Genomic DNA, 27,805 nt, shown 5'->3' on the forward strand with positions numbered 1-27,805 from the left:
CTGTCCAGTGTTCAGCTCAAGGTGTAGTTCATGTGCTTCCTGCTCTTCTTCCAGGCTATAGAGGAATGTGCAGTAGGCTACTAGCAGCTCCCTTACAGGAGACACCCATCTGGGAAGCAGTGTCCCCAAGAGCTATGCACTGAAGACCTCCAGGAAAACAAGTTGGTTAATTCTTCTGCAGAAAAGACAGAATAATAAAACTTGTTTTGTTTTTTTCCCCCTATAGTGTTAAAGTAAAAACAGAATCTCAAGACCCTTCTTCTTCTTGGAGATCACTTATTCCGGTCATTAAAGTCAATGTGAGCACGGTAAGTGAGAACACCTTACTAATGAGAACATGTAGCAGCATACTGACATAGGTTTTCCTTATACTTTCTTTTTGATCTCCTTCATGCTTCAACAGTGTTTTAAAATGACACCACCAGCACTCTTCTGTCACAGTGATAAATTGTGCTGGTGCTGATGGAAACAGGGTTATGTTCTTGGGCATGGGAAATACTCATAATGTTTTCAAGAATATCACCAAGCAATTAAGCTAGGTGATGGGTGCTGTACAATGTGTGATCTGTTGTGCTTTGGGAGGTGTTTGGGGTTTTTTTTCATCTTTTTTTTGTTTTTTTCCCCCTTCTCTGCATCTTTTAATAGGGATATTTGAACACATTACTTAAAAATTGATGTTACCTCCCCCAAAAAGAACCCAGGGAAACTGTTACTGAGGTGACAGGAGATAGAATATTGGGAGTTTAATGTATGAGGTAGTATTTTTCAATATGCACAGAATATGGCCAGGATTTTTTTCCATGGTCTTTTGTTTGTGTATGACTGGTTTAATTGCATTATTATAGGTAAATCAGACAGACACATATATATATGAAAGAGCAGTGTATAATGAATAATTGTTTGGGCTTTGTTACGATTTAGGGTCGCTTGGCATTTGGGAATCATTATCAACCACAAACACTTTGCATTAACTTTGATGATGCTTTTTTGACATACACCACAAAACCACCTTCAAGCCACCTCGATCAGTTCATGCACATTGTGAAAGGAAAACTAGAAAACGTTAGAGTCATGCTGGTTCCAAGTCCAAGATATGTTGGTCTTCAAAATGATGAGTAAGTTTTGAGTATTTTTGTATCCATATCCATATTTTAAGAAAATGAAGACTTCAGTATTGTGTTTCTGTGGTTTTAGTTTTCTTAGTGTGTTTAGGCAGCTGTTTTTTTACCAATCTGAAGGTTTTAAATGTTGGGTCTTTGTTTTATTTATGAAGTACTGTTTCCTCTCTCATTCTAGATTTCTATTATATTATTTTTGTGTGTTCTGCTCTATGCTTCATGTCCTGCATTGAACTTTTCCTTCACTCAGGTGCTATAGCTGTATACAGGCCGTGACAGCACAAAATTTCTAGGATAAAAGCAGCACTTAAGGTGTAGAGCTGATTTGCATGTGATTTGGAGAATATTTTAAAAAATCTTAGGCAAGAGCTGCATAATGCTTGTGTTGGAGAAATTATGTTACCTTTTGAAGGCAAATTGTTGATCCTTTTACCTCTGTGTGTTCTGCATAAATGGGGTTATGCAGCTTTAACAAACAAATGCAAGAAGGGGTGCTTACATTAAATGGTTTGATACTAGGATTCTTGTTTTATTACACCTAAACCAGCAAGACATTTATGTGGATACTATATTAACATTCTCCATTGATATGGCATGAATATCATAACCAGAAATTTCTGCATTAACTTATTTAAGGCCTACAATGTTACATATTCAACAGATAATTAGATTTGGACAAGGCTGCTAAATTTCAGTCTTTCACAGGCAATATTTGCTCAATATGAAAATAAATAATGTATGCTATCCTTGGATAATTGTGTGTATGTGTTTAGGTAAAACAATTGCACCTATTTTATACCTCTTAAGCAACAATATTCAGAGAATGAATTATGAATTATAATTATCTTTTGACTATACCTTCATTGGCTTTTTATCAGCCAAATACTGCTGTCTATAATATGCCTTTATATGTTTTCAAAAAACATTCTATGGATGTGTGCAGAACCTTCCTCTTCCAACGTGGCAACAGATAAAATTTCTCCAATTAATACTGAAACCAAACAAGATTAAAACAAAACAGGATTAAGATGCTCAAACTATTAGCTTTTCCCTGTGCTTCCGCTATTTTCTTTTGATGCTGTTACCATCCTTGCAGCTCCTGATGGCTGAATGATGGCATATGTGCAGAAAACATGTGCCCTAATTTACTGGGTAGCTTTAACAAATGACCCAGTTCACTGGAAACTGGGAGTATTTGAATCTTTAGAGCCTGCCCTCTTATGCTTTTTTTGACTTAAAAAATTAAGCCATGTCTTAACTTTCAGAAACTCCTGCAGGCAATGCACATATAAAACCACCTAAGTGACTTGCTGAAATGTGTAGCAGACTGACCAATCAATACAAGCATCAAAAATCCACCTTGGAAACTGTCATGTTACATTACAAACAGACATCTCAGCACCTCCATCACTTTTTGGAAACAGATCCTCCAAAAACCAAGGAAAAAAAGAAATTATGCAGGAAATCAAAGCAGAACCAGTTTGGAGAGCAGGCTCAAAGTGTAAGTTTAGGATCAATGTTAGGAAATACTTTTTAATGATGATGATGAGCTCATTATCATTCATTGCCATTATCTACTTCATTTTGCAAATGGCCTGTGGTGAGGTTTCTAGGATTCTACAACTTACATCAGCTGAGTCTGGAAGGTGTAACTATTCCTGCTGAATAGTTAGGTGCTTAGGTGGCTTCATTAGGTACCTTCCTCTCCTATTTTCTGCAAAGGTAGTTCCACATGCCTTTTAAGTTGAGAGTACAGCTAAAAGCAGCAGTATTGTTGTTTTTGCATGGCTATGCAGTGAACAGTAATCATGGAATTCATCCTATTAAGAAAAGTATACATTGGTCTTAAATCTAAATCGTGGCTTCCTTTGAGCCCCCATTGGTGTGCTTGAGAGGCTGCAATAACTAATTCGTGGTGCCATGCCCTGCTGTGCTTTCCAGTCTTACTGACCTACCTGTGCATATTGAGCAGTCTGGCAAAGTAAACTGAGCTCTTCCCATGAAAGGCTATTTATGTATCCCTATTTGCTTTCCTTCCCACTTCTGTTGCTGAAGCACTAAACAATTTTGTTCACAGCTTGCTCTGTTTGCATCTCACTGGGGAGGCCAATTCTATTTTGGATAGAAAAAAGCAATAATTGGAAAACTGGGAGTAAATAGGAAGTATTTAATCTTCCATGCTGTCTTTACTCCTGAAGTAAAATTAATTTTAAGGTTCCTGCTCTGTTGCTTTTGAAGAACATTTGGTTGTAGATGGGATCTACATCTGCCTTATGTGTCTTCCAAGCTTTCATGTGTTTAAGATGCAGTAAAATGGGCAATGTACTTCTAACAGGTCACACACTCAGATTGTTCTTCTGTCACTGGAATTTCCTTTTTTTTGTTAAAATGTGGGAATTTAGAAAAGTGACTGATAAGTGGCAAAAATGTATTTTCTAGTAAAAAATTAGGGTTTTTTTATCAAATTTGAATTTGTTTTGTGTAAATTATGCAATTATTCTATAAGTGATAAAAACATTACAATATTGAACTACTATAAAATGTGATTATATGTAAATTAACATGTGGGAACATGTGGGATAGTAATACACCAACATAATAACGTTAGGAGATGTTTCATATATTAGTTTTATCACTTGGATCCTTTTATGTGAGGGAAATGTTATTAAGGAAGAACAGACTTTTTTTTACTAATGGTCTAATTACTGGAGATGTCGTGTCCCTTTGGTTTAAAGTGCTATTTTAGTAAGAAAACAATTAGCAGGAGAAAAACTGATATAGGACAAGGAGAAAGGAACTCTTGATGGAAAGAAATACTGAAAGTAAAACTTTGGTAGCTGGTTGTGGTTTATGATACCTGAAAAGTGTTTTTGTGGAGAGGAACCAGCTATCTTCATGCTCTTAAGAAACTTTTAAGTTACTTAGGTTACTTTATGTAAAAAGAATGATAACAGCAATGTAGTGATCAAGTATTTTTTTGCAAGACAGAGTAGTCCTAGCCTAGAAATGTGACATCTACCTTTTTGATAGGAGACTTGAGGCTGCATAGACTTGGATATTCTCAGTCTTTATGCTCAGAAGCTGATAGCCAGAGGTAGCAGGCAGACGAGGAATCACAGCATGACAGGGAGGGAAAGAGAGGAACTGAAGTTAGAAGCTGCACTTAAGGTTTAGCTTACAAACAGCTGCATTTGGACAGACCATGGTGTGGCCCTGGCACTTCCAATTTTGTCCACCCTTCTGGTACTGTGATGACACATGCCTGGTAGACAAAGTAGTCTGTGGCTTTTGCAAGCAGCCTGCAGTCACACTGCTGGTAAGACCAGTATAGACACATGGAACTGATGTTGTGAGATTGCAGCAGGTGTGGGTGCTGGATAGGTTCCACATGCACAGTATCTCCAGTGTTGACTTGCTTGGTAGGGATAGCAGCTTTATTAATGATTTCATGGTTAAATATGTATGGCTTGCAAGCTACATGTGAACCTGGCCTATGTAATCTCTTCCATTATGATTTATGTGTTTTAAATGACTTAATCTCAGTGCATTGCTTTTTAATTATTCTCTTTGCACTCTTTTTCCATTACAGACCACCAAGACTGATGGGTGAAGGTTTTGTTGTAATGCAGTCCAATGATGTGGATATCTATTACTACATGGATGAACCAGGTACCTTCTCCTAAAGATGAAACTTTGAGGGATCTGAAGGCTATTTGTTAATTTAATTGTCTGGAGGTAGTAGAGAATTTACTCTCTTCAGTGCTGAAAAGCCTCTATGCTGAAAGAGTTAGTGTCATGTTTTGGAGTCAATAAAAGCATTCATAAGCACACATACGAATGCTTAAGTTTATAAGTTGGTTTTATTTGCAAATGAAAGAGAAAAATCAATGAAACCAGTGGGAGAAAGAATTCATGTGTCTCATATTATATTTAGGAGGGAATGAAATTTTGAACTGCATATTTAAACCTGCTCTGTATGTCAGCATTTCACTGACATTAGCAAGCAGTGCTTCAGAAAATCTTCAGGACTTTTTGGCATATTTTTGCCTTTGCACTAAGAGCCTGCATTGAATTGTGGCTTGACATTTATGTACTGTAGTGGCCTCAAATAAAACTGCCATCAGGACACTTGAATTGTCGTGTGCTTAGCAAACAATTTTCCTGCTAATTTGAAGCAGCTTCCTTTAATAATCCATTTATTATATTATGTAATATAGGTCTTGTACCGGAGGAGACAGAGGAGAGTAATGATGGAGAAGCAAACAATGAAGACAGCAAATTGCAGGATCTGCCACCATGTTGGGGTTTGGACATTGTTTGCGGAAAAGGAACAGATTTCAACTATGGGCCTTGGGCTGATAGGCAGAGGTATTACCATGTTTGGCTTCTTTAGTTTGAATCTTTAATAGCTATTGTTATTGAGAAAACATTCTAAAGTTTCCAGTATGTGATTGCTCAAACTTCTCATTTGTATAGGATGGGCTAGGCAGTCTGAGAGTCCTGCCACAGTGGTTTAAGATTAGTAAAGTCTTTGTCGTTTATCTTGTTGACCTTCCAAATTTAGGACCACTGAGTGGCTTTTACAATTGAATAAATTATGTTCCTATTTTTTGTGAACAAAGTAGTTTTACTCTATATCAAGTGTTACTTACCTAAGGGTTTAACCCTTTGACTGGCTACCTTTTGGGCTGTCATGCTCTTACTAGCTCCTGGATGAGAATACACTGCATGTTAATGAGGAAATGTTATGGAAGTACAAATCTGGCTATGGAAATAACAACAGTGGAATTATTTATTCCTGCTTAGGAGAGTCAACTTCCTGTAGTCTCTAAACTATTTATTACCTGGGTATCTTAGTGACAAAATAGTAAGCAGAGCTCTACTACTATTCCTCCCTTAGCCCTTGATGTTTTGCGTATGAGTGTTTCTGGTGGAGACAATAGGATTGTTTAGAGAGTAAAGGACTATTAAGTAAAAGTGACATACTCCATACTTTCACTTTTTTCTCCCCTATTAATTACAGATTGATACTTCTCTTGACCTCCATTAATTCTCCTGTGAAACTGTTATGATTAACTGTCTCTTAGGAGTGTGAGAATGGCAGACCAAAGAGTAGTCATTAGATATAAAAGTATCATAGAGAATTTAAGAGAAAATGCCAATTATCAGAGCAGAACATTGCTGGGAACACAAAGTCTGTGCATCATTAATGATATTTGTAATGCTACCAAGAAAGCTCACCTCTATGATAGTGTGCTTTTTCTAGTTTTAACTGGCTGAGTAGAAGGCAGTTTGGTGCCTATGCAGAGTGTGTAGGGTTCTTACATGTGTACCTGGGAATACTTTTGCGTTGTGCCATGGATACAAGAGAGAATTTTGGAAAGTGCCTGAGCATTTTAGAAGCACAGGTCTGTAGCAGTTCTTTGAACATTGTACTCTTGATTCATACAAAGGCTTCTACAAGTACTGACCTTCAATACATCATGTCATAAAGTCTTGGGTTTCCTCAGGATTTAGACAGCATGTGTTGTGTGCCTTACTTCACCCTCTTGAGTCCTATGTAAGCTGTGCTATGGCTTTACTTTCTTGTAGTTGCATGTTCAGATATGGGTCTGCAGAAACTAGGCTTCACTTTACTCCCTCTCTGAGGTCCTGAAGTTTTGTATTTTGTTTATTTCTGGGCATTGCATCAATTATTTATGCACAAACCAAAGCATAAACAGATTACTTCCTACCATGTTTTTGTAGCAGCTTTATAAACCAAAGATTAGGAATAAAAAGAAAAACAGAGCTTGTTTACTATCTGATTCAAAATATTTTTGTTCTAAATCATTTATAGTCTGTCCATTTATGGTTTCTAGACAAAAATCACTTTTTGTCATTGGAACCTTTGGAGATTGCATTAATGAGTTGGAAGGCTCCCGTGATGAAGACATTAAACAAATATTCTTTCTTACCACATCCAGTGGTTGTCTAAAGGCTCTGCTAACTGGAAAAGAATTGTGAATCAAACAGATCCATAAATATCTCTATACTTCTTCTGTGAATAAATCCAACTCTTTTTTTTCCTTCTTCCCCCTAGGGACTGTTTATGGAAGTTTTTCTTCCCACCAGACTACCAAGTTATGAAAGTCTCAGAAATTGCTCAGCCTGGGAAACCAAGGCAGATTCTTGCTTTTGAGCTGCGGATGAATATTATTGCAGATGCCACCATTGATTTGCTTTTTACCAAAAACAGGGTAAGTATTGAAAACTTGGCTAGAAAATAACTTGTCTGCTGTGAGGAAACTGTGCATCTTGGTTGTGCACGTTTTTACTTGTCTCAGGTCCTACTTTTTGTGACTGAAAAGAGAAAGAAATACACATTCAAGAGAAAAATACACATTCATCTGCCTTCTTAGGCCTTGAATCAGAATGTCTTGTACTGTTTCTGTTAGTGGGTCTAAGTCAGCATTTTTTAAGCCTAAAAATGGTGTTTTTGTATCAGTGCACATGGACAGTTCAGTAGGAATTTTCTGAAAGGCAAGAAAGATTTCAGTCATCAGGTACTTTAATCCAGGTGTGGATGATGATAGTCAGAGGCATAAAGTACCCTGGTTGATAGTGATGAGCATATAAATGATGTTTGCAATTTTTTCCTTTCTTGCAATGCAGGAAACTAATGCTGTACATGTAAATGTTGGTGCAGGATCATATCTGGAAATAAATATTCCCATGACAGTAGGTGAAAATGGTGAGTTAAGACTAAGCTTAATTTGTTTTCCTACTGGTTTTCCTTAACAATTATCTTAATTGTAATGTGAATGCCTTGTAGTGCTTTTTCCCTGTGTCTGAGAGATGAATCTTCTTATGTAAAGGAACAAAAAATACTTCCTTTTATGTTTCATTGCAAAATAATAAAGTATGTGTGCAATATTGAAGTTACCTCCATGTTTTGCCTGGGTTAGGGAATACAGATTCCTGAGCTAGTAGACAATTTAACTGGATTGTGGTGTGGATTGAAGCAGTTAATAGATATGTTGTCAGCTCAGAGCAGGAAGATTTCTTCAGTAGGATGAGCATAGCAGTTGTATCATGCTGAGCAATGCGTCATGAGAACTACGTCAATCATAGTTCATTTAAACGAAAGAAACCTCCAAAATCCAAGGTGGAGGCAAGTATAAAGTTATGGGTATATTGCTTGCATTTACTCATCTTATTGACTGGTTTGAAGCCTTTAGCTGAATTGTTCTTGTGATTCTTTCTGGCATACTTGAGTTTTATTCTGCAACTTAAACCAAGAGTCTCCAGAACCGGAGCCTTTCCAGCAGGCCCAGCAAGAAGACTTCTGTTGTCTCTCCTACAAGGAGACAGAACGTTTTAAGCTTGTCCTCAACCAACAGTAGAGGACAGAGTTATTATATTACTAATTTCCACTGTGATGTTTCTTGATTGTTAGTGGACTGCTGAAATCACTGGTGAAAATAATTTTGCTGTTTGTGGAAGTCTTATGTCTGAATGATTGTGTTTTTATAACTTCTGCTTGCTAGGCTATTCACCCACAATTAAAGGGCAGCTTCTACACGTTGATGCCACCAGCAGTATGCAGTACCGGACTCTCTTAGAAGCTGAAATGTTAGCTGTAAGTTGGCATTAAGAAGCACAAAACTTGTGTCTTTAGGGGATTTTTACTAAAGAATGTATTTGCCTATGGAACAGGTTCTTAATACAGAAATATGCCTTTAGAATGTGTTTTGCAAGAACCTAACATGAAAGGAACTTTGTCCATGCACATAACTCTGCATGTGTGTAACTTTGACTTGCATAACTTACATGCCAAGTTCAATGTGTTTTGAAAGCAGTGGGGGGAGGGGTTTGAGTTCCATTTATAAATCTGACCTCATTTGCTATGAAGCTATGTGTTCACATAGGCTTTACCACTGTAAATGACTGCACACTCTAGCTATGCTACAGAGTCTGTGTGCATGAGTATTTGAAAGTACTTCAGAGTGTTTAAACTATGGGATACAGATGTAATACTGCATAATTCTTTTGTTTGCCTAGCATTTCACTTCTACAGTACTGTATTTCTGTAGATTACCTTTCTCACTGATTTTCAAATGACCTTACATGAGTGGTGTTTTTAAATTGAGTATCATATAAACGGTTGAAAAATACTATATTGAGGAATTCTATCTTTATTGTGAAAAGTGATACTTCTAATGGAAACTGTGATTGATGAATTACTTGGTACATCTACTGCAACAGATGTATCAAAAGTTTGTACTATAGCTTTCCAAATAAATGAATACACTAACACTTGACCTTCAAGCACAGAAAGAGAGAGAGATTAAATTATTAAAGAACTGGAGAGGCCTTCTGTTCATCCCAGCAGGAATAAAGTTTTAATTATTCAGCAGAGTATGTATGTGAACACTGCTGAGCTACAGGGTCAAGCATTGTCATCTTTTCAAGTAACTCTGGTGCTTTAATATCTCGTTCACAGTTTCACATTAATGCAAGCTATCCCCGGATATGGAATATGCCACAGACATGGCAATGTGAACTTGAGGTTTATAAAGCAACCTATCATTTTATCTTTGCTCAGAAAAGCTTCTTTACAGGTAATGTCTTTACTAAATATGTTTATCAAATTAAATATTTTGGTTTTAGAATGTCTTTTCAGGCTTTGCAAAGGTGTACAAGATCAGGTACTCTGGTTCCACATACTCAGCACAACAAATTATATCTGCAGAAAACTGTCCTGGTGTTTTCTGTTGCCTGCAATTCTTATATTTGAGTAGAGGAACCAAATAACTTAATCTTCTATCATCTAAACTAAATTTGGTCTGCAGTTATGCTAAGTGTTCTTAAATTCATAATGAATTTATTTCTGTCAGGGCTTTTGATTTGTTTAGTATTTTTTTAATCAACAATTTGCATGTTGATTTCTCTGATATCTCTCTCTTTGGCTGACTGATTTTCAACTACTTAGGCTTTAGGTTGTGTCCATGTGGCTGACAGATGGTGAGAGAAAGTAATTTGCTCCTTAGAATTTTGGCTGTGCTGAAGAATATGCGCACACAAGGCAGTACAATGTGATAGAGCATCACCAAACTGTTGCTGAAGGTTCCAGCTGCAGCAATGGAAAGAACGCCCCATCAATGTGGTGGTGCCTGGGCTAATTAGCCCTGCTGGGAGGAAGGATTAATTAGTGCAGGCATAGTGCCATGCTAATGAAGTTATCCTCCTAGTGAGGCTGGAGCAATTACCTGTATAGTGCTGTAGTACTCACCATAGTCTATCCATCTAGGTGGATAGACTACAACAGCACTGTTTTGCTGCTGTAGAAAATATTACTAATGTACACATTCAGAGTGGAAAACCAAGGAAAGCAGCTGGTAGTCCAGTGCTTTTAGTTTGGTTTATAACTTTGCTACTGAATGGGAGAACTTAAACTGATGGCTTTCCAATTTAAAAAGCAAGCGAGAAGTGGGAGATGAGTTTACAGCACATGTTTGTGGAGTATCTGCCTGAGGCGTGGATACTGTGCATGATTCTCCTCATTTTTCTTCTTCTGTAAAGGACCAAACAGTTAAGATGTAGAAAAAAAGCCAAAAGCTTGAAAGAAAAGATCTCTCACTTGATTGCTACTGACTTGTCTTCTATTATTTTTGATGGGTTTAGATTTGATCCAAGACTGGTCCAGCGACAGCGCACCCGATATTTTTTCATTTGTTCCTTATATGTGGAACTTCAAAGTTATGTTTCATCAGTTTGAAATGATTTGGGCAGCAAATCAACATAATTGGATTGACTGTTCCACCAAACAACAAGAAAATGGTGAGATCACTTTGTATTTGGAAGAAGAGTACATATTACCAAAAATGTGTACAAAATACTGACTGTATAGCACAAGATAGTACAAGAATGATGACAATTTACTATAGAAATGTGTGTTCAGTGGCAACTCTCCATTTTGCTAAAGCTGATGTGCATAAACCATCCTAGTAGTGTTAAGTTCTAACTTTGTGTACATTTTGGGGGGGGAGAGTGCAGTTCTAGATCATGTTTTATCATTCATTTTTCAAGACCCTTTGAATCTTTGATTTAGTACAGCAGTTTGCAGAGAGCAACCCTGGGGTCATGACATACATTCAGTAATCACTTGGGAATAAGTGTTTTGTTTTTTTCAAGTAATGTTGGAAAAATGCCATTTGAACTTCATATAATTAGAAATGTCCATTTCCTGTTCCATTTAAGAGTAGGAGATAAAGCTAAACAAAAATGAGAGGTACTTTTCAGAAAACCAAAACTGTTTGATGTGCAATTTGGTTTATTTCTATTTCAAGTACTAGAATCTTATCATTTCAATGGGAAAGGAAGATGGTGGATTAAAAATCATGAAGTTGTGTTTAGTTAAAAATCAGTTCATCAGAAGCCTGAGGAACTTTCAGTGTGTGCCTTCTTGTCCAAAAGCTGCTGTGTGAAGCAATGAAGTCAGTCTTAAGATATTAGTTACAGCTCTTATTACTGTCTGCTGCAATTTCATTGTGCTAAGAACAGTGTCTCTATAAAGGACAAGCTGTGGAAAGTAAATACTTTGAGAATACTTTAGTACAATGCACTCTAAATATGCAGTAGTTCAAATGACAGTTTCCTTTTCTTGAGATCTTGAATATATTTTCATTAGTTTTACCTGTGTGTTTGCTAATTTGTCTAAGAGCAAAATAGGGAGTAATGTTGACATTCTACAGTTTGTTTTTCCTTTTCTCTCCCAGTTTATCTAGCAGCTTGTGGAGAGACACTGAACATAGTTTTCTCTCTGCCTTTCACTGACTTTGTTCCAACCACATGTAATACTAGATTCTCTTTAAGGGTAAGTTCTGCACTCTTTTGTGTCTTTGGAATGTGAGACAATGTCTCTACATTTTCTCCCTCAGTCAGGAAATTCTGAATAGACTGTTTCCTGAAAGAAAATGACTCTCTCACTTCTGACTCAGAATTTTTCTTTAAGTAACCCAATGGTAAATGGTTTCTGTTGCTTATATGAAGCATCCAAACATAGTCTGGTTTATTTATATATACATATGCACACACAAAAGCAATATATTAAAAACTGTACACTTGTACTTCATCCACACATCCACACACACATTTGTATGTATCTGTGTGGATATTTATATACTTGAAAAATGTGAAACTCTGATGTATGTTCAAAGTTAAAACCCCCAAATAAATGGGTACCCCCAAACTGTTTTGGAAAGCCTTCTTGCAGATTAAGAGTTTCTGTAAAATGATGATAAAGTGTTTTTAACAGACACAGTTAATTCTTGGAAGACTGTACTTCTTGTCTTCCCTAAATTAGAAGCAGAGCAGTCTACTGCTACTAAAAATAAAAGACTAGTTGACAGTGATGTTGGTAATTTTGTATAATTTGATAGCAAAGAAAGCAATGTTTTATCTGGAGATTTTTTTTAAGAGTATGGTTTGGTTGGCAAATTTGGGGTAGCCTTAGTCAAGTCACGTAACTTTTGGAGTATGGCTTGAGCCACAGAAGAACAAGAATCTCCAAAAGCCATGCCCCTGTGTTTTATAGATTGCTGTGGTGTGTTCTTATGGGCTAGTTGCTGGATTTTTAACTTCAGAACTACAGAGCTCTTGGGATTAGAAATTGGTATGAGCTGTGATCAGCAATAGTGTGAAAACTGAGATTTCTTGCTTCACTTTGCCTGTCAAGTGATGATGTTGGTGCATGTCAGTATGAAAATGGCATAAGCATTATGCATGAAGTGAGTGTAAATTAACTTTTCTGTTGCTAATGTTTGATTTTTAGGGAGAAGATGTTGATCTCCATTTGTATCTACCGGATTGTCATCCTAGTAAATATTCCCTTTTTATGTTGGTGAAAGATTGTCAGCCCACTAAAATAGGTCCTGAATCTTGTGTATCTGCTGAATGTCAGAGTGGTCAGAAAACAGGCAAACCCAAATGGAGGAACATTACTCAAGAAGAGTGAGTTTTACTGTGATCCATGTTTGTGTCTTTGTATTGGCTCTTCACGTTGACTTACTTTGTTGTGGTGTTGTGTTTTTTGGTTTTTATGAAAGCAACCTCATCTGGTCATGAAAAGTATTTAATTAAACTATTGTATTGCAAATAAAAGTATGATGTTTCTTTTTGAAAGGGCTGGATGGGTCGAATGCTGGACAGTCCCAAGTGTTGTGTTTACAATTGACTACTCATGGCACCCAATTTATCCTCAAAAGGCAGATGAGCAGTTAAAACAATCCTGTAAGTGTCACTGTCTTTTTTTTTTTTTTCCCCTCTTGTTAACATGTTGCATTTCAGAAGCTTCTGTGACTTTGTTGGATCAGAGTGCTTCAATTTGCAGAAGTCAGCTTTGAACCAAAATACTCTTCCATGTCACACGAGCAAATGCTAGTCTTTAGAATGCACCAGGTTTGATGTAAAAACCAACATCATCTGATGCAAATTATGTGAAAGCATCCCAGTTCCTGTTCAAAAAGAGAATACTGTCTGTAGTTAATTTCTCCTTGTCCTCAACAAAGTGGATCTCCTAAATGGGTTGTTCCATAGCACAAAATACCACTTGATATATTAAATATGAAGTAACAATATTTTTGGCAGTATCATGTTCTTCAGCTTTTCTTAGCTTTTTCCCTTTGGATGTTGTGATGATGTTGTATGATTTAAATGTTTAAATACACTATTTATGAGCTATAATAATGTTGTCTTACCCTTGAAATGAAACTGAGCTTTATGGATATGAAATTGAGATTTCAACATTTCTCTGTTGGACCATGACCATCAGATATGAGTGGTCAGACTAAGACTGATTTCTAAGTAATAATTAAGTGTCTGATTGCTATTTCTCAATCATAAAAGTATGACTTTGCAAAAAAAACCCCTAACTTTTATCTCTGCATTTATTTCAAAAGCAGAGGGAGGTATGCAGGAAGTTACGGAGTCACATAAAAGTCTTTTCAGGTTGAGGTGGTTGCAGCAGAGCCAGTGAAGGAGAGGTATTCATAGAATAATGAGTGCAAATTTGAATGGGCCTCAATCAGCAGGTGTTAAAAGACATGCTGGATAGGGTTTTTAGGTTTTGAGTTCCAACAATTCAAATCTAAAAGAACTCAAATGTTAAAGGGTGAAGCAAAAAAAAGTAAGATTCATCTTGCAGATGTTCATTAAGTGCTCTTGTGAGACTCTTACCAGCTTGTGTCAAATTTGCATACTTCAAATCTGAAAACATTTACTTGTAATCATAGCAATTGAACCTGCATTTAACAGGTTTGTACATATAAAGGTTATTTCATCTGCAGCTTCCATCAAGGAGTAATCCAGCACAGTCCAGCTCACTTCTAATCTGTGATGCTGATAGAACGTGTTTGTTACAGGCCAAACATCTGTATTTGCTTTTGAATTAATTGGTAGAACTCTCCAAGTTGCTGAGAAACAAACCTGTTGCATTGCAAGAGATGCAGCTTCCAGAGAAGTGGCCATCTCCCTGCATCATTCAGCTAATTTATTCACACAAAACAAGCACTTTAAGTTAGAGCCTTGAAGGTTTGCTGGCTACGGGAGTGTATTCGTTGTGGTCCTTTATATGCCAGTTCTTCCAGTTAAGCTGGCTCCTGAACTCATATTCCATCTGGAGCATCGATTTGATATGGTTTTCCATAGAGTTCTTTGCATCCTGGCAGTTGCTTTACTTCCCCAAAGCACTTCCAGTTATTTCATTGTTGTTGCCTCCTCACTTACCAAGAAAAAAAAAAGAAGACCTAAGTGCTTTCATAGACCACACTCCAAAGGGCTAGGAAATAAGGTTTGAATTTCCAAACTGTTTTGTGACTAGAGTAATTGAGTTGTTTGAGAGGAAATTTTGCCCTACAGAGCTACCAGACTTTTAATATAACTTATGCTATTTTCCTGTTTATTCACTTCTGTTTATTCTGCAGTAGCTGTGTGGTTGTGGGAAATCTGAAATGAAAGCATGTTTTTGTTTAACTTCAGAAGCAAGATAAATAAATGGAAATGTGGGGGGTTTTTTGGTGTTTTGGTTTTGATTTTTTTTTCAGAACTTGAAGAATTGTTTTTCTCTTGCATAATCAACACTGACTAAAAGATTCTATATTCTGTGATAGTTTCTTGGCTTCCCATAGTTACTAGATATGAGAAACCAGTTCTGTAGCATAGACATGAACGTAATTAGAAAGCTGCAAGAAGTCATGTATTCAATCCACATTGATATTTGCAGGATTTTGTCTGTCAGCAGCCTAACTGATCATCAAAATTTGTTTTCATCTTTATTTTACTCCATAGTGTCAGAAATGGAGGAGACAATGTTGTCTGTGCTAAGGCCGTCGCAGAAAACAGCTGAAAGTGTGATTTCATCTCCCACAACTTCAACCCGCCTTCCCCTTGACCCCTCAGAGCTGCCCCCAGACAAGCTCCATGTGGAACTGGAACTCTCCCCAGATTCCCAGATAACCCTGTATGGACCCTTGCTCAAAGCTTTTCTGTCCATAAAGGTAAGCACAGGAACACAACTTGTAGCATTTATGGATGGCAGCAGATAGGAAAGGGAAATAATTAATTTGAAATAGAAAATTAAGATTCTGCAGAACGTGTGAATTCAGGTGAAAAGGTTTTGTAAGGACTAGTTGGCAATGATTTCATTTGGTGATGTGGAGTAGCTGGGGTAAGTGTAGTTGGCACAGGCTTAGGAGAAGACTTCCAATATATATATGTAGATTTGTATCAGCACGATTTTCCTTTCAAGGAACAGCATATGCTTTGGGCTTCATGTGCAGAAAATTTCTTCTTTGATTTCTGCAGTAGTAAAAATCCTAAATAAAAAAATCCCATTATTATGACTAGATCTTACATTAACTACTTTATGCAAAGATATATCAGAACTCGTGCTTCTGTTACTTCTAAAGTTCATAGAGTGCCCTTTGCTCAAGCTTTTTGTTCATGAGGGGTAGTTTTTGGGATGTTGTGCACTGTGTTTGTCACTGAAGGGCTTACTGGCTGGGAGTGAATGTTATATAGGTCCTTACCGCAATCCCCAACAGAAGGTACCGGGAGCCAGTTACTGGAGTTCTTAGCACCCTCTGCTGGGTCAGCCTTGTAAAGAGCACTTCAAGGTCTGTTGTAGTATCGACCTTGATTCTTTTCTCTTTGCTAAAACACAAAGCAGATGAGCTTTGCTTAATGCGTGAACGTTTTTTGGTATGGCCAGAGAGCAGTGCTTAACTTGCGCGTGTTAACACCTCTAATACTTCAGAGACTCAGTACAAGATGGGAAAATTCAGTGTCCTCAGGAGCTATTATTTCAAGGCTGATAAGGAGGCTGACTTTACCACAGACTTTTTTCAAGGACATGGGTATCTTGTTTTTTGTTGTAGCCTGTAACCTCATCATTGAAAGAACTCTTCTTGAGTCAAGGCTTTTTAAGAGGAAGAGGTGACAAATTATTACTCTGATTTTGATTTACTTAAGATGAAGCACAGGAAGCTGATTTATTTATTTTTTTTTTAATTAATGTTTTCTAGTAGAATTTGAGAAACTCACCTTGTTCTTGGATAGTTGAGGGGCATAGGCTTAGAAACAGGGTGAGTTTTAGACCCAAGAGGAGAAATCTTTATGAACTAATATTTTAGGAGCATGTTTAAGACTTTGAAATATACTCATTCCAGAAGGTTGTATCAGAGTGATTTCCTGCAGATGTGTTTTGTATTCTTACTCTCAAAGTTATTTGTATTTAAAAGCACAAAATCTGTTTAAAATGTCAATAGTAATACTGCAGAATAGTTCTTTTCATTGCATACATCTAGAATACTGGCAGTTTGAGAATTATAGAGAGCCTCTTCTTTTCCTGCAAAGCACATAGCCTAAATGAACTCCCTTAAGGTAGAAGAAAATATGTTTGTTCAGTTATTGATTCTAGCTAGACCCCTTATTTTAGGGAGGGCTAACATGGAGGAAAAAGTTGGATTTGTATTTCCTTAACAGGCATTTCATTACGCAGCCGATGTGTTCTTAATTTGTTTGTAATGGCAATTCCTTTGCATAGGAAAATTATTTTGGAGAAGATGACATGTACACTGATTTTGAAGAAGTTATTTCAAGCCCTGTTTTGTCACTGTCAACGTCTTCAAGCTCTGGATGGACAGCTGTTGGAGTGGAAAACGAGAGAAAAGAAAATGAAAGTACAGTCAAGCCAGTTCACCCTCTTACTTTGCGCCCCTGGGATATCACCGTGCTTGTTAATTTGTACAAAGTGCATGGGCGATTGCCAGTGGTAAGGACTTCACAATCTTGAAACATTTTGCCTCATGCAATTTATTTATTTTTCCTAGTTGCATAATTTGGAGTTAAATTTAACTTCCTGTAATGTTTAGGTAAGAGTGGTGCTTTTCAAAGTGTATGTATACTCTACTAAAACTGTGGCTCTCTGAACAAATTTGAGACATGATTTGTTTTGCTGATCTGGGAGGTGGAACTGGACCATTATTTTTATGGGATTTTTATTCAGTGAACTTGAGCTGTGTAATGATATTTTCATTTGTCCATTATGACTTCTTTGCAAATTAGCAAAACTGTCTTCTAATGGTGCCTTCTGCTGTGTGCAGCTGCATTCTGAGAGATTCCCCTGAAATTCAGCTAAGAAACCAGCTCTAAAGTTGGGTTCACCCAGATGGGTTTGAGTTGCTGTTGATGTTGTTGTTGAAAGGTCTTTGAAGTTGCATGGGCTCCATTTTGAGTTATCCACTTGGAAGAAACTTAGCATATGTCCTGCTCACAGGATTAAAATTTCAACCACTATGTGTCTTTCTAGTTTCTAAAACAGATGTGTTTAATTTTTATTTTAGCATTGCAGCCCAGATGGTCCTGAGTGCCCTACAGCTTTCTTGGAAAGGTTGTGCTTTGAGATGAAGAAAGGCTTTAGAGAAACAATGCTTCAGCTTGTACTGTCCCCAGTGAATTTGTTTCTGAATGATAACTATCAGGTAGTAAGCTGGTGTGCTTGCATTGCACAAGTTGTGATGGTCTTTCACAACAATACATGTGTTGGTGTATTCTTTGGGAATGTTAGCTTTAACTTATTTGTCCTTAACAGCGACCTGCAGCAGATGAAGTTCTTCGAGAGGGTCACATCAGCCTGTCGGGTCTGCAGTTGCGTGCTCATGCCATGTTTTCAGCAGAGGGTTTGCCTCTTGGGAGTGATACTCTAGAATATGCGTGGCTGATTGATGTACAGGCTGGAAGTCTTACAGCCAAAGTTACAGCACCACAGGTACCATCTAGAAATGATTTCACTTGGAAATCTTGCATTCCTTCTTCCTTGTAAAACTGGTGCAGCATCTCCCGGCACCCTGCCTCTGCCACCCACTTCCGCTACCAGACCCTGTCCATGCCACACCACATCCCTTCCACCACTGCATCTATCATTCCATCACATGAACTTTTAAAAAAGACACTTCTGCATCCTCTGATTTCCATAAAAATTGACATTATTTTGTAGGAATAAACGTGTTCTGCTCTAATTAGGATTCTTCTGCAGCAAATAAATGCAAGCAGTGTCAGTAATGTAACGAGCAGACTCCATATATATGCTCATGTTACATAGACAGACTTCTCTGGTGGGATTTCCCAAGATGCTCCCACTGATTCAGATCAGCTCTAGTATTTTCTGCACTGCTCTATACTTCTAAATTAAACCTTGTTGATCCAAAGTACTTTAGGGTTAGAGAACATTTCTAAATGTTTGATGCGAAGATTTTTCCCCCCTACTAAAAAGCCACATGCAATTGTATGCTTCATACAGAGTTTTTTGGGTTTTCTTTTTCCATTTTATGGACCAGAACTTGAATTTGCTGTTTCAGTATCATTAGCTTTTTACCTCATAGTGTGAAGGCAGGAGGAGGTACTTTGTGCAGGGCAGTCATAGCTTTATTAAATTCAGTTTAAATTACTGCTGATTTTAAGTGTCCTTTTCTCTGGGTAGCCAAAGAAAACTCATTTCCCTCTCATAACAGAGACAGTCATGAATCATTTCCTTTATGAATGAGCTAACTATATAAAAGGCTCAATAAGCTAATTGCTAGATCTAGTGAGATTCAGTGTTCTGTTTAGCCAGTTTCCTCCTATGCTTTCTAAATCTGTCTTTGTTACTAATACACAAGGATGTCTGATGTTTAAATTGAATGATAGAATATTTTGAGGTATTTTTTGGGGGGTAAAATAAGGGGAGCTCTGTCTTTAGAATGAAGATCTCAGGGGAACTGTTATGGCAAAAGCTGTTTCCTATATAAAGAATTGTAGTTACATTTTTTCAGTACTCTATTGAATATCCCAAGTTCATTTTGTGTACTTACTGTTAGCAAATGTGTTCTTATTGCCTTTCAGCTGGCTTGTCTTCTGGAATGGGGCCAGACCTTTGTATTTCATGTGGTGTGCCGGGAATTTGAACTGGAAAGGCCAAAATCTGTAGTAATATGTCAGCATGGCATCGATCGTCGCTTTTGTGACTCCAAGGTAACCTTTCATCCAGCTTAATTTCTCACTATATTTGCACAGGTTCTTGGGAACAGTTCAGAATTGCTGTTATCAAGATCCGTGGAATACATAGGTTGGATGTTCCCTCTGATAAGTAATAGCTCATTATGTTTTAGAAAGAAAAGTGATTCTCTCTGGATTTTCCTGTGGAGACACACAGTGTTCTTGTGCTCTGAATTCTTTTGAGAAACAGTATCCACAGAAGTTATGTCCAGTTACTTATCTGTACTGTGACAGTCAGGAGCCAAAGGGCATACTCCAGTGTTCCTTAGGAGACAAAGGTCGTGACTCCCCTCATGTTCCTGGCACACTTCCATGGCACTTTGTAATCCATATGCTTTGTTGACGGACCAGTGCTTACTACCATGTCATTTTGGATTCTGCTTTTGGTGCTGGTCTCTTGGAATCCACACGCACAGTCCTTTAAGGCCAAAGGAAAGCTTGCCATATATTAAGCATGAATCCTCCATTTTTCTCTCTCAACATCCTCCTTGTTTTGTTCCAGTTTCTGTGATCTTTATTCAGAAACTCAATTTGCCTTTTGCTTGTGGAAGCCAGGAGAGCCAGTTGGGTCCCCTGATGTTGCTGGATGGAAGATATAAACATACATTAGTGAAAATGAACCTTGACACAGAAACATCGCATCCCGTTCTTTTGTTGATGGTTTAGAATTAGTAACTTTTTATTGCTTTGGCTTTAGTTCTCTGTTAAACAAAACATAAGTAGAAAGTTAAGGAGAAATAAAACTGAAATCTCTCATGTGCATTTCAATGTTGTCTTCTTGGTTTTCTGTCAGATGAACTGTGTCCCTGGGCCATGCCCAACATCTGATGACTTAAAGTACACAATGACACGCTTAGCCATGGATGGAGCAGACCTGTATGTGGTGGAACATGGCTGTGCTACCAATATAAAGGTAAAAGTATTTCTCTTAAGATCAGTTAAAATACTACTTTGTCAGTAGAGTTTCGTGCTACTTGAATGTATTGCTTCCTTATATGCAATGGACAAAGCAGAATTTTGGAAACTTTAAGTGATAAAAGTTGGCTTGGACTGGGCCAGGAGCCAGGAGTAGGTCAATTTGGCTTCTGCTTAGTAATTCCATTAGTGATCTGAAAAAATGGTAGAGAGGAGTGGGTGTCTGCCAGAATAAGACTGGAAGCTGCAGGGTGGGTGTAAGAAAACACTGCATAGTATAAATCTCAGTGTCTGTACCTGAGAGCTAATAAGAACTTGTGTTGTAAGTTAGTAACTCAGCAACTGGAAATAATTGATATGGATTCCATACATGTTAGTGCTTGATAACTCATGATCATCTCACGTGGTAGAGCTGTTAGAATTAAGATGTATCTTTGGTGGAGATTGTTAGTGTTAGTGCCACTGCCTGGCTGAATCTAGACTACTGCATGGTGTGTTTCTGTTTAAAGAAAGGTGAACAGAGAGGAGCTGATAATCTCTGCATTATCTTATCATCCACGAGAAAACTGGCAAATAAAATTATTTAATGTAACAAATATAAGTTAAGAGACCGCTGAGTTTGGTAACAGCAGAAAAGGAGGAAAGTGCTGTGCTGGTAGAAGTGACTAGTAATTGTGATGCCCTTTAATGAATTAAGGTAGACTTAGCATGTAAGGTTTTGAGAAAAAAATTTACTGATCTTTCTGGAGTGAGTATTAGGAGGTGTGTTAACTGTTTCAGGGCTGTCCTTTCTTTGTTTCTGACATGACTAATCAGAGTTGATGTTTCCAATCATGTTTTCAGATGGGTGCTATCCGTATTGCAAACTGCAACCTCCACAACCAGTCTGTTGGAGAAGGTGTAAGTGCTGCTATTCAGGACTTACAACTGAGACAATATGTTGAGCAGGTGAACAACTGCAGAACTGGTCTTCAGCCAATATTGAGGAGGGCATATTGGCTGGAAGCTGGCTCTGTCAACTTGGGGCTCATCACTGCTGACATTGCTTTAGCTGCAGATCATCCTTCTAAACATGAAGTGCAGAGACATTTCTTAGAAACACACGATAACCGAACCAAGAGGTAAGATTGAGGGAGATGCATTTTGAATTTCTTTGGAGCTGTAAGTTAATGCATTCATCTAAAGATGGAGCTTTGGGTTTTGCTTTTGGGGTTTGGGTTTTTTTTTGCTTATATAGGTAATATTTTTTTAATCATTATTTTTTATGCATGTTGAATACTTGTTTATGGGTTTGGTGGTTTTAATGTGTTTGGCTATAGAAAAATCATATAATTTGGGGCAAAACTTAGTTTTTTGCTCTGCCTTCCCTTGTTTCCCGAAATGACTGTGAGGGAGAGGAGAGACTTGAATTTGTCTGAACTGAAAACAGACCTTAAAGAGTCCTGAGCAAGCAGATAGGCAGCTGTGAACAAGATACCTGGTGAAACTGTGCTTTTTGTGTTTCCCCAAAAAGCAGTTGCCGCAGGCATAAGCAGCTTGCTCCATTGTGGAATGTTTGCAGTGCTTGCCTCTGTGCAGAGAGAGAGTTACTATTAGCTTGTATTTGGCAGGTGGACGTAATCTCTTCCTGAACATGGCTGCCTGAGCACTACATATACACTGCTGATGTGCTCCTTTCTGGACCTAATCCTTCATTTTGTCTGACATCTGTGTTTCAGATACAAATCTTACTCATTTTGCAGTGGGTGAAACAGGAGCTCACGTTTAAGAGAAGCATGTCTTTTACTCTTGTTTTCTCTGAATGTAAATGTACTAAGGCTGATGAGGTAATGTTTTTGTTTTGTTTTCTGTTTTTCTGCCTTTGTATAGATTGTGGTTTTTGTGGCCTGATGATAATTTGAGGAACAAAAGAAGCAAGAACAAGTGTGGCTGTCTTGGTGGCTGTCGATTCTTTGGTGGCACGTTAACAGGACTAGATTTTTTCAAGCTTGAGGAACTGACACCTTCCAGCAGCTCTGCCTTCTCAAGTACAAGTGCAGAATCTGATATGTTTTATGGGCAGTCTTTACTGCAGCCAGGAGAATGGATAATTACTAAGGAGATTCCTAAAATTCTAGATGGTGAGAGTGCATTGTATGGTAATTGTTCTCTTACTGAGTCCCAAAGTGTAATTTCAGAACTGCACATGAGTATTTATAGTCCTGATTCTGGTTAAGGAGTAGTACTTGTGGCATTCTTGTGCAAAAATTCTTGCAGCAATATGAATTCTTCTAACAGCAGACAGTAGCCTGAAAGTAGTGAGCAAGCTTTCATATCCTGAGTTTTTGTATTAATGTGCAACTCATTTCTGAGTGACAAGTTTATTGGCTTGCTTCTGTTTTGCTTATATAGCAAGCAGTGTACCAAGACAATGTAATGTTTTGCTGCTGTGGTTTTATTCATTTTTGTTGCTGCAACATGCTATTACGTGCATGCACTTCAGAAGCAGGGCTTTTAATAAATAAGGATTTTTATTTCTGTGGGCAGGGAAAAGACCATTGCAGTTGTGCTATAAGATGTTGAGTTTTTCTGTTTCTGATCCTAGGTAAAGCAAATGGTGTAAAACGCAAAGATTGGGATTGCAGATCAATGGGTATAGAGATAGAAAGAAAAGCACAACACCTAAGCCTGCAAGTGCCCTTGCGCTCCCATAGCTCCTCCTCATCCTCGGAGGAGACCAGCAGTTCTAGTGCTGCACTCCCCTTGCTTGCAGGTGAGAAGGACAGCCCATCATCAACTACTGAGGATCACTTGGGACAGAAGGAGTTCTTGTCTGGTGCAAAAAGGGAAGATGGCCATGGAAGGTTAGTACTCTCTGTCCAGGTAGTAGTATAAATTTGCCTCTTGAGCATGTTAAGACAGAAAAAATTCTTATATTTAGCAATTTTTGTGCTTACTTGCTAATGGTACTGCTGAAATGCATTTCCTAGTTTGAAGACAAATTTGGATCTCTAATAGGAGATGATCTGGGTAGAAAATGCAACATGTAAGACAACAGCACTTGCTGTGAATGTTCAATATCACCTATATGTAGACAAGTGGATGAGTAAGTGGCAGAATTTAGTATGTAGTCAGTATTATGAAAATAATTGCTATGGTAATAAAGAGAAGCATTACTAATAAAATAAGCTAATGATCCTTTAATTTATCTTCCAGTGTTGCAGCTGAGGGTGCAGAGGGCAGCCCTGCATCCCCTGGTAACCAAGAAAGACCTGTTGGTCAGTCTCCCCTGAGGTCTCCACTGAAGCGGCAAGCCTCTGTGTGCTCCACTCGTCTCGGGAGCACCAAGAGTCTCACGGCAGCCTTCTATGGAGACAAGCAGCCCGTTCCAGTTGGTGTGCAGTTCAGCAGTGATGTGTCTCGTAGTGATGAGAATGTCTTGGACTCCCCAAAGCAGAGGAGGAGCTTTGGGTCTTTTCCATATACGCCATCTGCTGATTCAAACTCGTTTCACCAGTATCGCTCAATGGATTCCAGTATGTCGATGGCTGATAGCGAAGCTTATTTTTCTGCAGCGGAAGAGTTTGAGCCAATAAGTAGTGATGAAGGTCCAGGAACATATCCAGGGAGGAAGAAGAGGAAAAAGCAAGCTCAGAAAATTGAATATAGTAGAGGGTCTATTTATCACAGTGTGGAGGGGCCCTTAACAAGCACAATACACAGAGAACTTAGTCAAGATGTCAAAACAATGCCAATTAAGACTCATCCTTCTCAGGCATCATTTGTTTCAGCTCTGGGAGGAGAAGATGAGCATATTGACAGCATGTATGTCATGGAAGCTGAAAAGACTGTGGAAAGTGAGCAAATAACTTCCCAGCAGCCTGTAATGGCCTGTTATCAAAATTATCTTACACAGTTCCAGGTGATCAACTGGTCAGTAAAGCATCCAACTAACAAAAGAACTTCAAAATCCTCATTGCATCGCCCTTTAGACCTTGACACGCCAACGAGTGAAGAAAGCTCATCATCTTTTGAGCAGCTTTCTGTCCCAACATTTAAGGTATGGAAGATGGAGTAGAGAAAGGAGTAACAATTTAAAACAAGTTAGAATTGCTTACTACACCCGTTGTGTAAACAAAGCTGTGAGAAACTGGAAACTTCTTTCTTTCTGGTTAAGCAAGCGTTGGATTTCTGAGTTCAGATTATGGGCTGTCTGTCTGGGAGGTTAGGAAAAAGAAAAGATGGAGTTAGAATTGTGTGGCTAAGATGCGTGTTCTGAATTAATATTGCATTTAAAAAGGCTGCCTGTGGAATGAAAAACAGCAGAAGGTTATTTGTGTGAGTTTTGTTTAAAACATAGATTTTGCAGAACTTCAGTGACGGTACATTTAATACTGATGAAGTATAATCTAGGCTGTGGATGATTTACTTCAAAGATAAGTTGAAACTTGTAGATTAGCAAGTTTGGTTTTTTCCCAAGTATTTGGACTTTTGTGTTTTTCCTTGTGATGTATGGACATGAGCATGCATACTTAAGGAAGGGACTGAAATGAAATACTTGACAAGTAAGGGAAACAACTTGATAAAAAATAGGTGTCAAAGCTCTGGAATTTCAAATCACTTTGCAACAAAAGCTTTGTGTTCATGTAGATTAGTATTTGGAGTATTTTTAAAACCAATCAGTTACTGTTTATCTATATCAATACTTTGTAATGTAGTTCCTCAAGTAATTAAAACAAGCAACCTAGGAGTTCCTGTGTTCTGTGGTGGAGAATCTACATAAGAGGAATTCTTTTAAAGAAACAAAAAAACCTAAGAAGAATCTTTATGTGAAGATTCCAGTAGGGTTGGTGTTTTTCTTACATAGAAGGAATGTAATAAATTTCTTTGCACTTTTACCTTAGATTGTTAAACAGGGTCTCACAGCTAATTCGTTACTGGACAGAGGCATGCAGCTGTCAGGATCAACATCCAAGTAAGTTGAATACTGCATAACATTATTAAAGTATTTTTTAAGGATAAGATTTCCCTCTTGTTACATTGATGTGTAGCAGTAGTTTTTAATACAGATCTGTTTTAGAACAGATGATCTATTACAAAAAGTTTGGGTGTGGTCAAAAAGAACATAAGAAATTAAATAATTTTCTGGGTTTTTTTATGTTTTCAAGGTTATGAATTGCAGTTTAAGTTTATTTGGGAGGTGCTTTTAACAAGTGTCTGAATTTGAATCTGTGGAAGGGCCTTGCCCTGGAATGTTACCTGTGTGCTTTCCAAGCCATGTGGTAGAAGAAACCTGCTTTATATGGATTTTATGACGAATTAAAATTGTACCAGGATACTTCTGTATCTCTTTTACAAACCTAGCTTATTAATGTGTGTTTGACTTATTTAGTACACCTTACACTCCTTTGGAGAAGAAATCTGCAGAAAATACTGATGATGAAACAATAACAGAGGAATGGACGCTGGATCACCCAGTCTTCCAGACACGAACAACGGCAATAGTAGAAGTAAAAGGAACTGTAGATGTAGTTCTGACTCCTCTTGTAGCAGAGGCACTGGATAGGTAATTAATTTTGCTTTTCTTACTGCAGTGTTAATTCATGATGCTAAAAATTGTCTAAAATTAAAGCTGTCATGTTCAGCAAAGACTCAGGTAAAAGGGTTGAATTAACATGACTGATGGAACAGCAGGGCCTTATACACAGAGAATCTAATTCTGCATTTCCCATGAAGAAGGTTAAGAATGTTATGCTGATGTGGGAAGTGCCTTTTGTGTTTGTCAGTGCTTTTTTTTTTTTCCTCTGTAGTGTTAACTAAGTATTATTGATGGTGTGTCACATGGAACTGTAAGTTTCAGTGGTCTGTGTGGGCTTGTTTCCTCTCACAGGTATATAGAAGCAATGGTGCATTGTGCTAGCTCACGACACCCAGCAGCAATTGTTGATGACCTGCACTGCAAAGTTCTTCAAGATGCTGTGCAGAACAGCAAAACAAGCTTCTCAGAAAATGTAAGGAAAAAAGGGAACAAGAAAAATGTACAATGTTTTGAAAGAACATTGTTTTCTATATTTTATATAGGGAAAAGTTATAATTGAATTCAGTGTTTCAAGATACAGTGGCTAAATGCTGTGTCAGTTTGGGATATGTGTTTATTTCTGTCTTGTGCCTAATGTATGTGTTTTTAGAATCAGCTGTCTTTTGGTGGCCTGGGATCTCTCTTACAGAATTAAATTTTTCTCATGAATATTGTCTAGTCAGTGATTTGCAGGAGATAATACATTCTGTTCTTAGAAAGTGCTATAACTGCTATTCTTATGTGCTGTATTCATATCACTAATGCATTATTTATTATTTTACAATATACACAGAGATAGTCTCTGTGAAGTTCAAACTAAACTGTAAAAGTGCATGTGGGGTGGGTTTTTTTTTTTTTGCAGTTCATTTGATACCTTAAAAAATTCATTTCTCTTGAAAAGAATTGTGTATTACTTTTTCTGAGGTAGGAGTTCTTTCTGTCCAAGTTAATGGCCATATCTATGTAATTTCTTAGACTTCACATTGAAATGGACAGTAATAATTTAATTCATAATAAGTTGTTCTAGATCACTTATATATGCAGAACTCAAACTTGGAGCTGAACTCTGGTAATTGGAAAGTTTACTGCAGAATGTCATTGCTGCTCTTATGGATCTGTATCTGTCTGTGCTTCAGTCCTTGTTCTAGAAATCATGGTACTGTGGTTTAAGTGAAGTCAGGCTCACTTGCTGCTTCAGTACTAATAAACTATCCTGTTCTTCTTTAGCTAAGCAACTATGAAAATAAATTTCTCTTTTTCCCATTTCCAAGTTATCTTCAAAGCAGGATGTTAGAGGAACAAAAATAGACACTACCACTACAGGAGCAACAAACCAGGGACCAGCACAGACCAATCTCTCACTTAAGCAAGATAATGTGACAATTAAAGGTCTTCAGGCTAACGTCACAGTACCAAAGGTAACAACTTTTTCTTTAGTTTATTAGTAGACATTACAAGACTTACAAATTACCCTTATTTTGCATCCCTGTTAGTTCCCCAAAAGCTTACATGAAGCTTTGTATGTGTGCTAGATAAGTAATGTTTTGAACAGAACAGTCTATTCTGGAGTTGCTCAATTTTATTATGGTAGGTGTGCAAGTTAAATAATCACCACTGTAGTCCGAACTGACTGCCATGTCTC

General features: G+C 37.7%; 1 protein-coding gene across 1 annotated transcript in view; it reads left to right on the top strand.

The window, feature by feature from the left end:
* BLTP1 (bridge-like lipid transfer protein family member 1) overlaps window positions 1-27,805 on the top strand; it is a 100,007-nt gene that overhangs the window by 19,963 nt on the left and 52,239 nt on the right. Inside the window, exons 7-32 of the mRNA XM_054172710.1 lie at window positions 227-308; window positions 922-1,115; window positions 4,708-4,787; window positions 5,336-5,486; window positions 7,201-7,357; window positions 7,773-7,851; window positions 8,648-8,739; window positions 9,604-9,721; window positions 10,785-10,940; window positions 11,879-11,976; window positions 12,934-13,112; window positions 13,285-13,391; window positions 15,447-15,655; window positions 17,203-17,430; window positions 18,002-18,139; window positions 18,250-18,426; window positions 19,539-19,667; window positions 20,485-20,604; window positions 21,450-21,727; window positions 22,476-22,726; window positions 23,191-23,449; window positions 23,802-24,645; window positions 25,490-25,560; window positions 25,978-26,151; window positions 26,476-26,596; window positions 27,435-27,581. Coding sequence (XP_054028685.1) covers window positions 227-308; window positions 922-1,115; window positions 4,708-4,787; window positions 5,336-5,486; window positions 7,201-7,357; window positions 7,773-7,851; window positions 8,648-8,739; window positions 9,604-9,721; window positions 10,785-10,940; window positions 11,879-11,976; window positions 12,934-13,112; window positions 13,285-13,391; window positions 15,447-15,655; window positions 17,203-17,430; window positions 18,002-18,139; window positions 18,250-18,426; window positions 19,539-19,667; window positions 20,485-20,604; window positions 21,450-21,727; window positions 22,476-22,726; window positions 23,191-23,449; window positions 23,802-24,645; window positions 25,490-25,560; window positions 25,978-26,151; window positions 26,476-26,596; window positions 27,435-27,581 — 4,639 coding nt within the window. The remainder of the gene's footprint in view (window positions 1-226; window positions 309-921; window positions 1,116-4,707; window positions 4,788-5,335; window positions 5,487-7,200; window positions 7,358-7,772; window positions 7,852-8,647; window positions 8,740-9,603; window positions 9,722-10,784; window positions 10,941-11,878; window positions 11,977-12,933; window positions 13,113-13,284; window positions 13,392-15,446; window positions 15,656-17,202; window positions 17,431-18,001; window positions 18,140-18,249; window positions 18,427-19,538; window positions 19,668-20,484; window positions 20,605-21,449; window positions 21,728-22,475; window positions 22,727-23,190; window positions 23,450-23,801; window positions 24,646-25,489; window positions 25,561-25,977; window positions 26,152-26,475; window positions 26,597-27,434; window positions 27,582-27,805) is intronic.

This window comes from Dryobates pubescens, chromosome 24, assembly GCF_014839835.1.
Source record: "Dryobates pubescens isolate bDryPub1 chromosome 24, bDryPub1.pri, whole genome shotgun sequence".
NCBI classification, from domain to species: Eukaryota; Metazoa; Chordata; class Aves; order Piciformes; family Picidae; genus Dryobates; species Dryobates pubescens.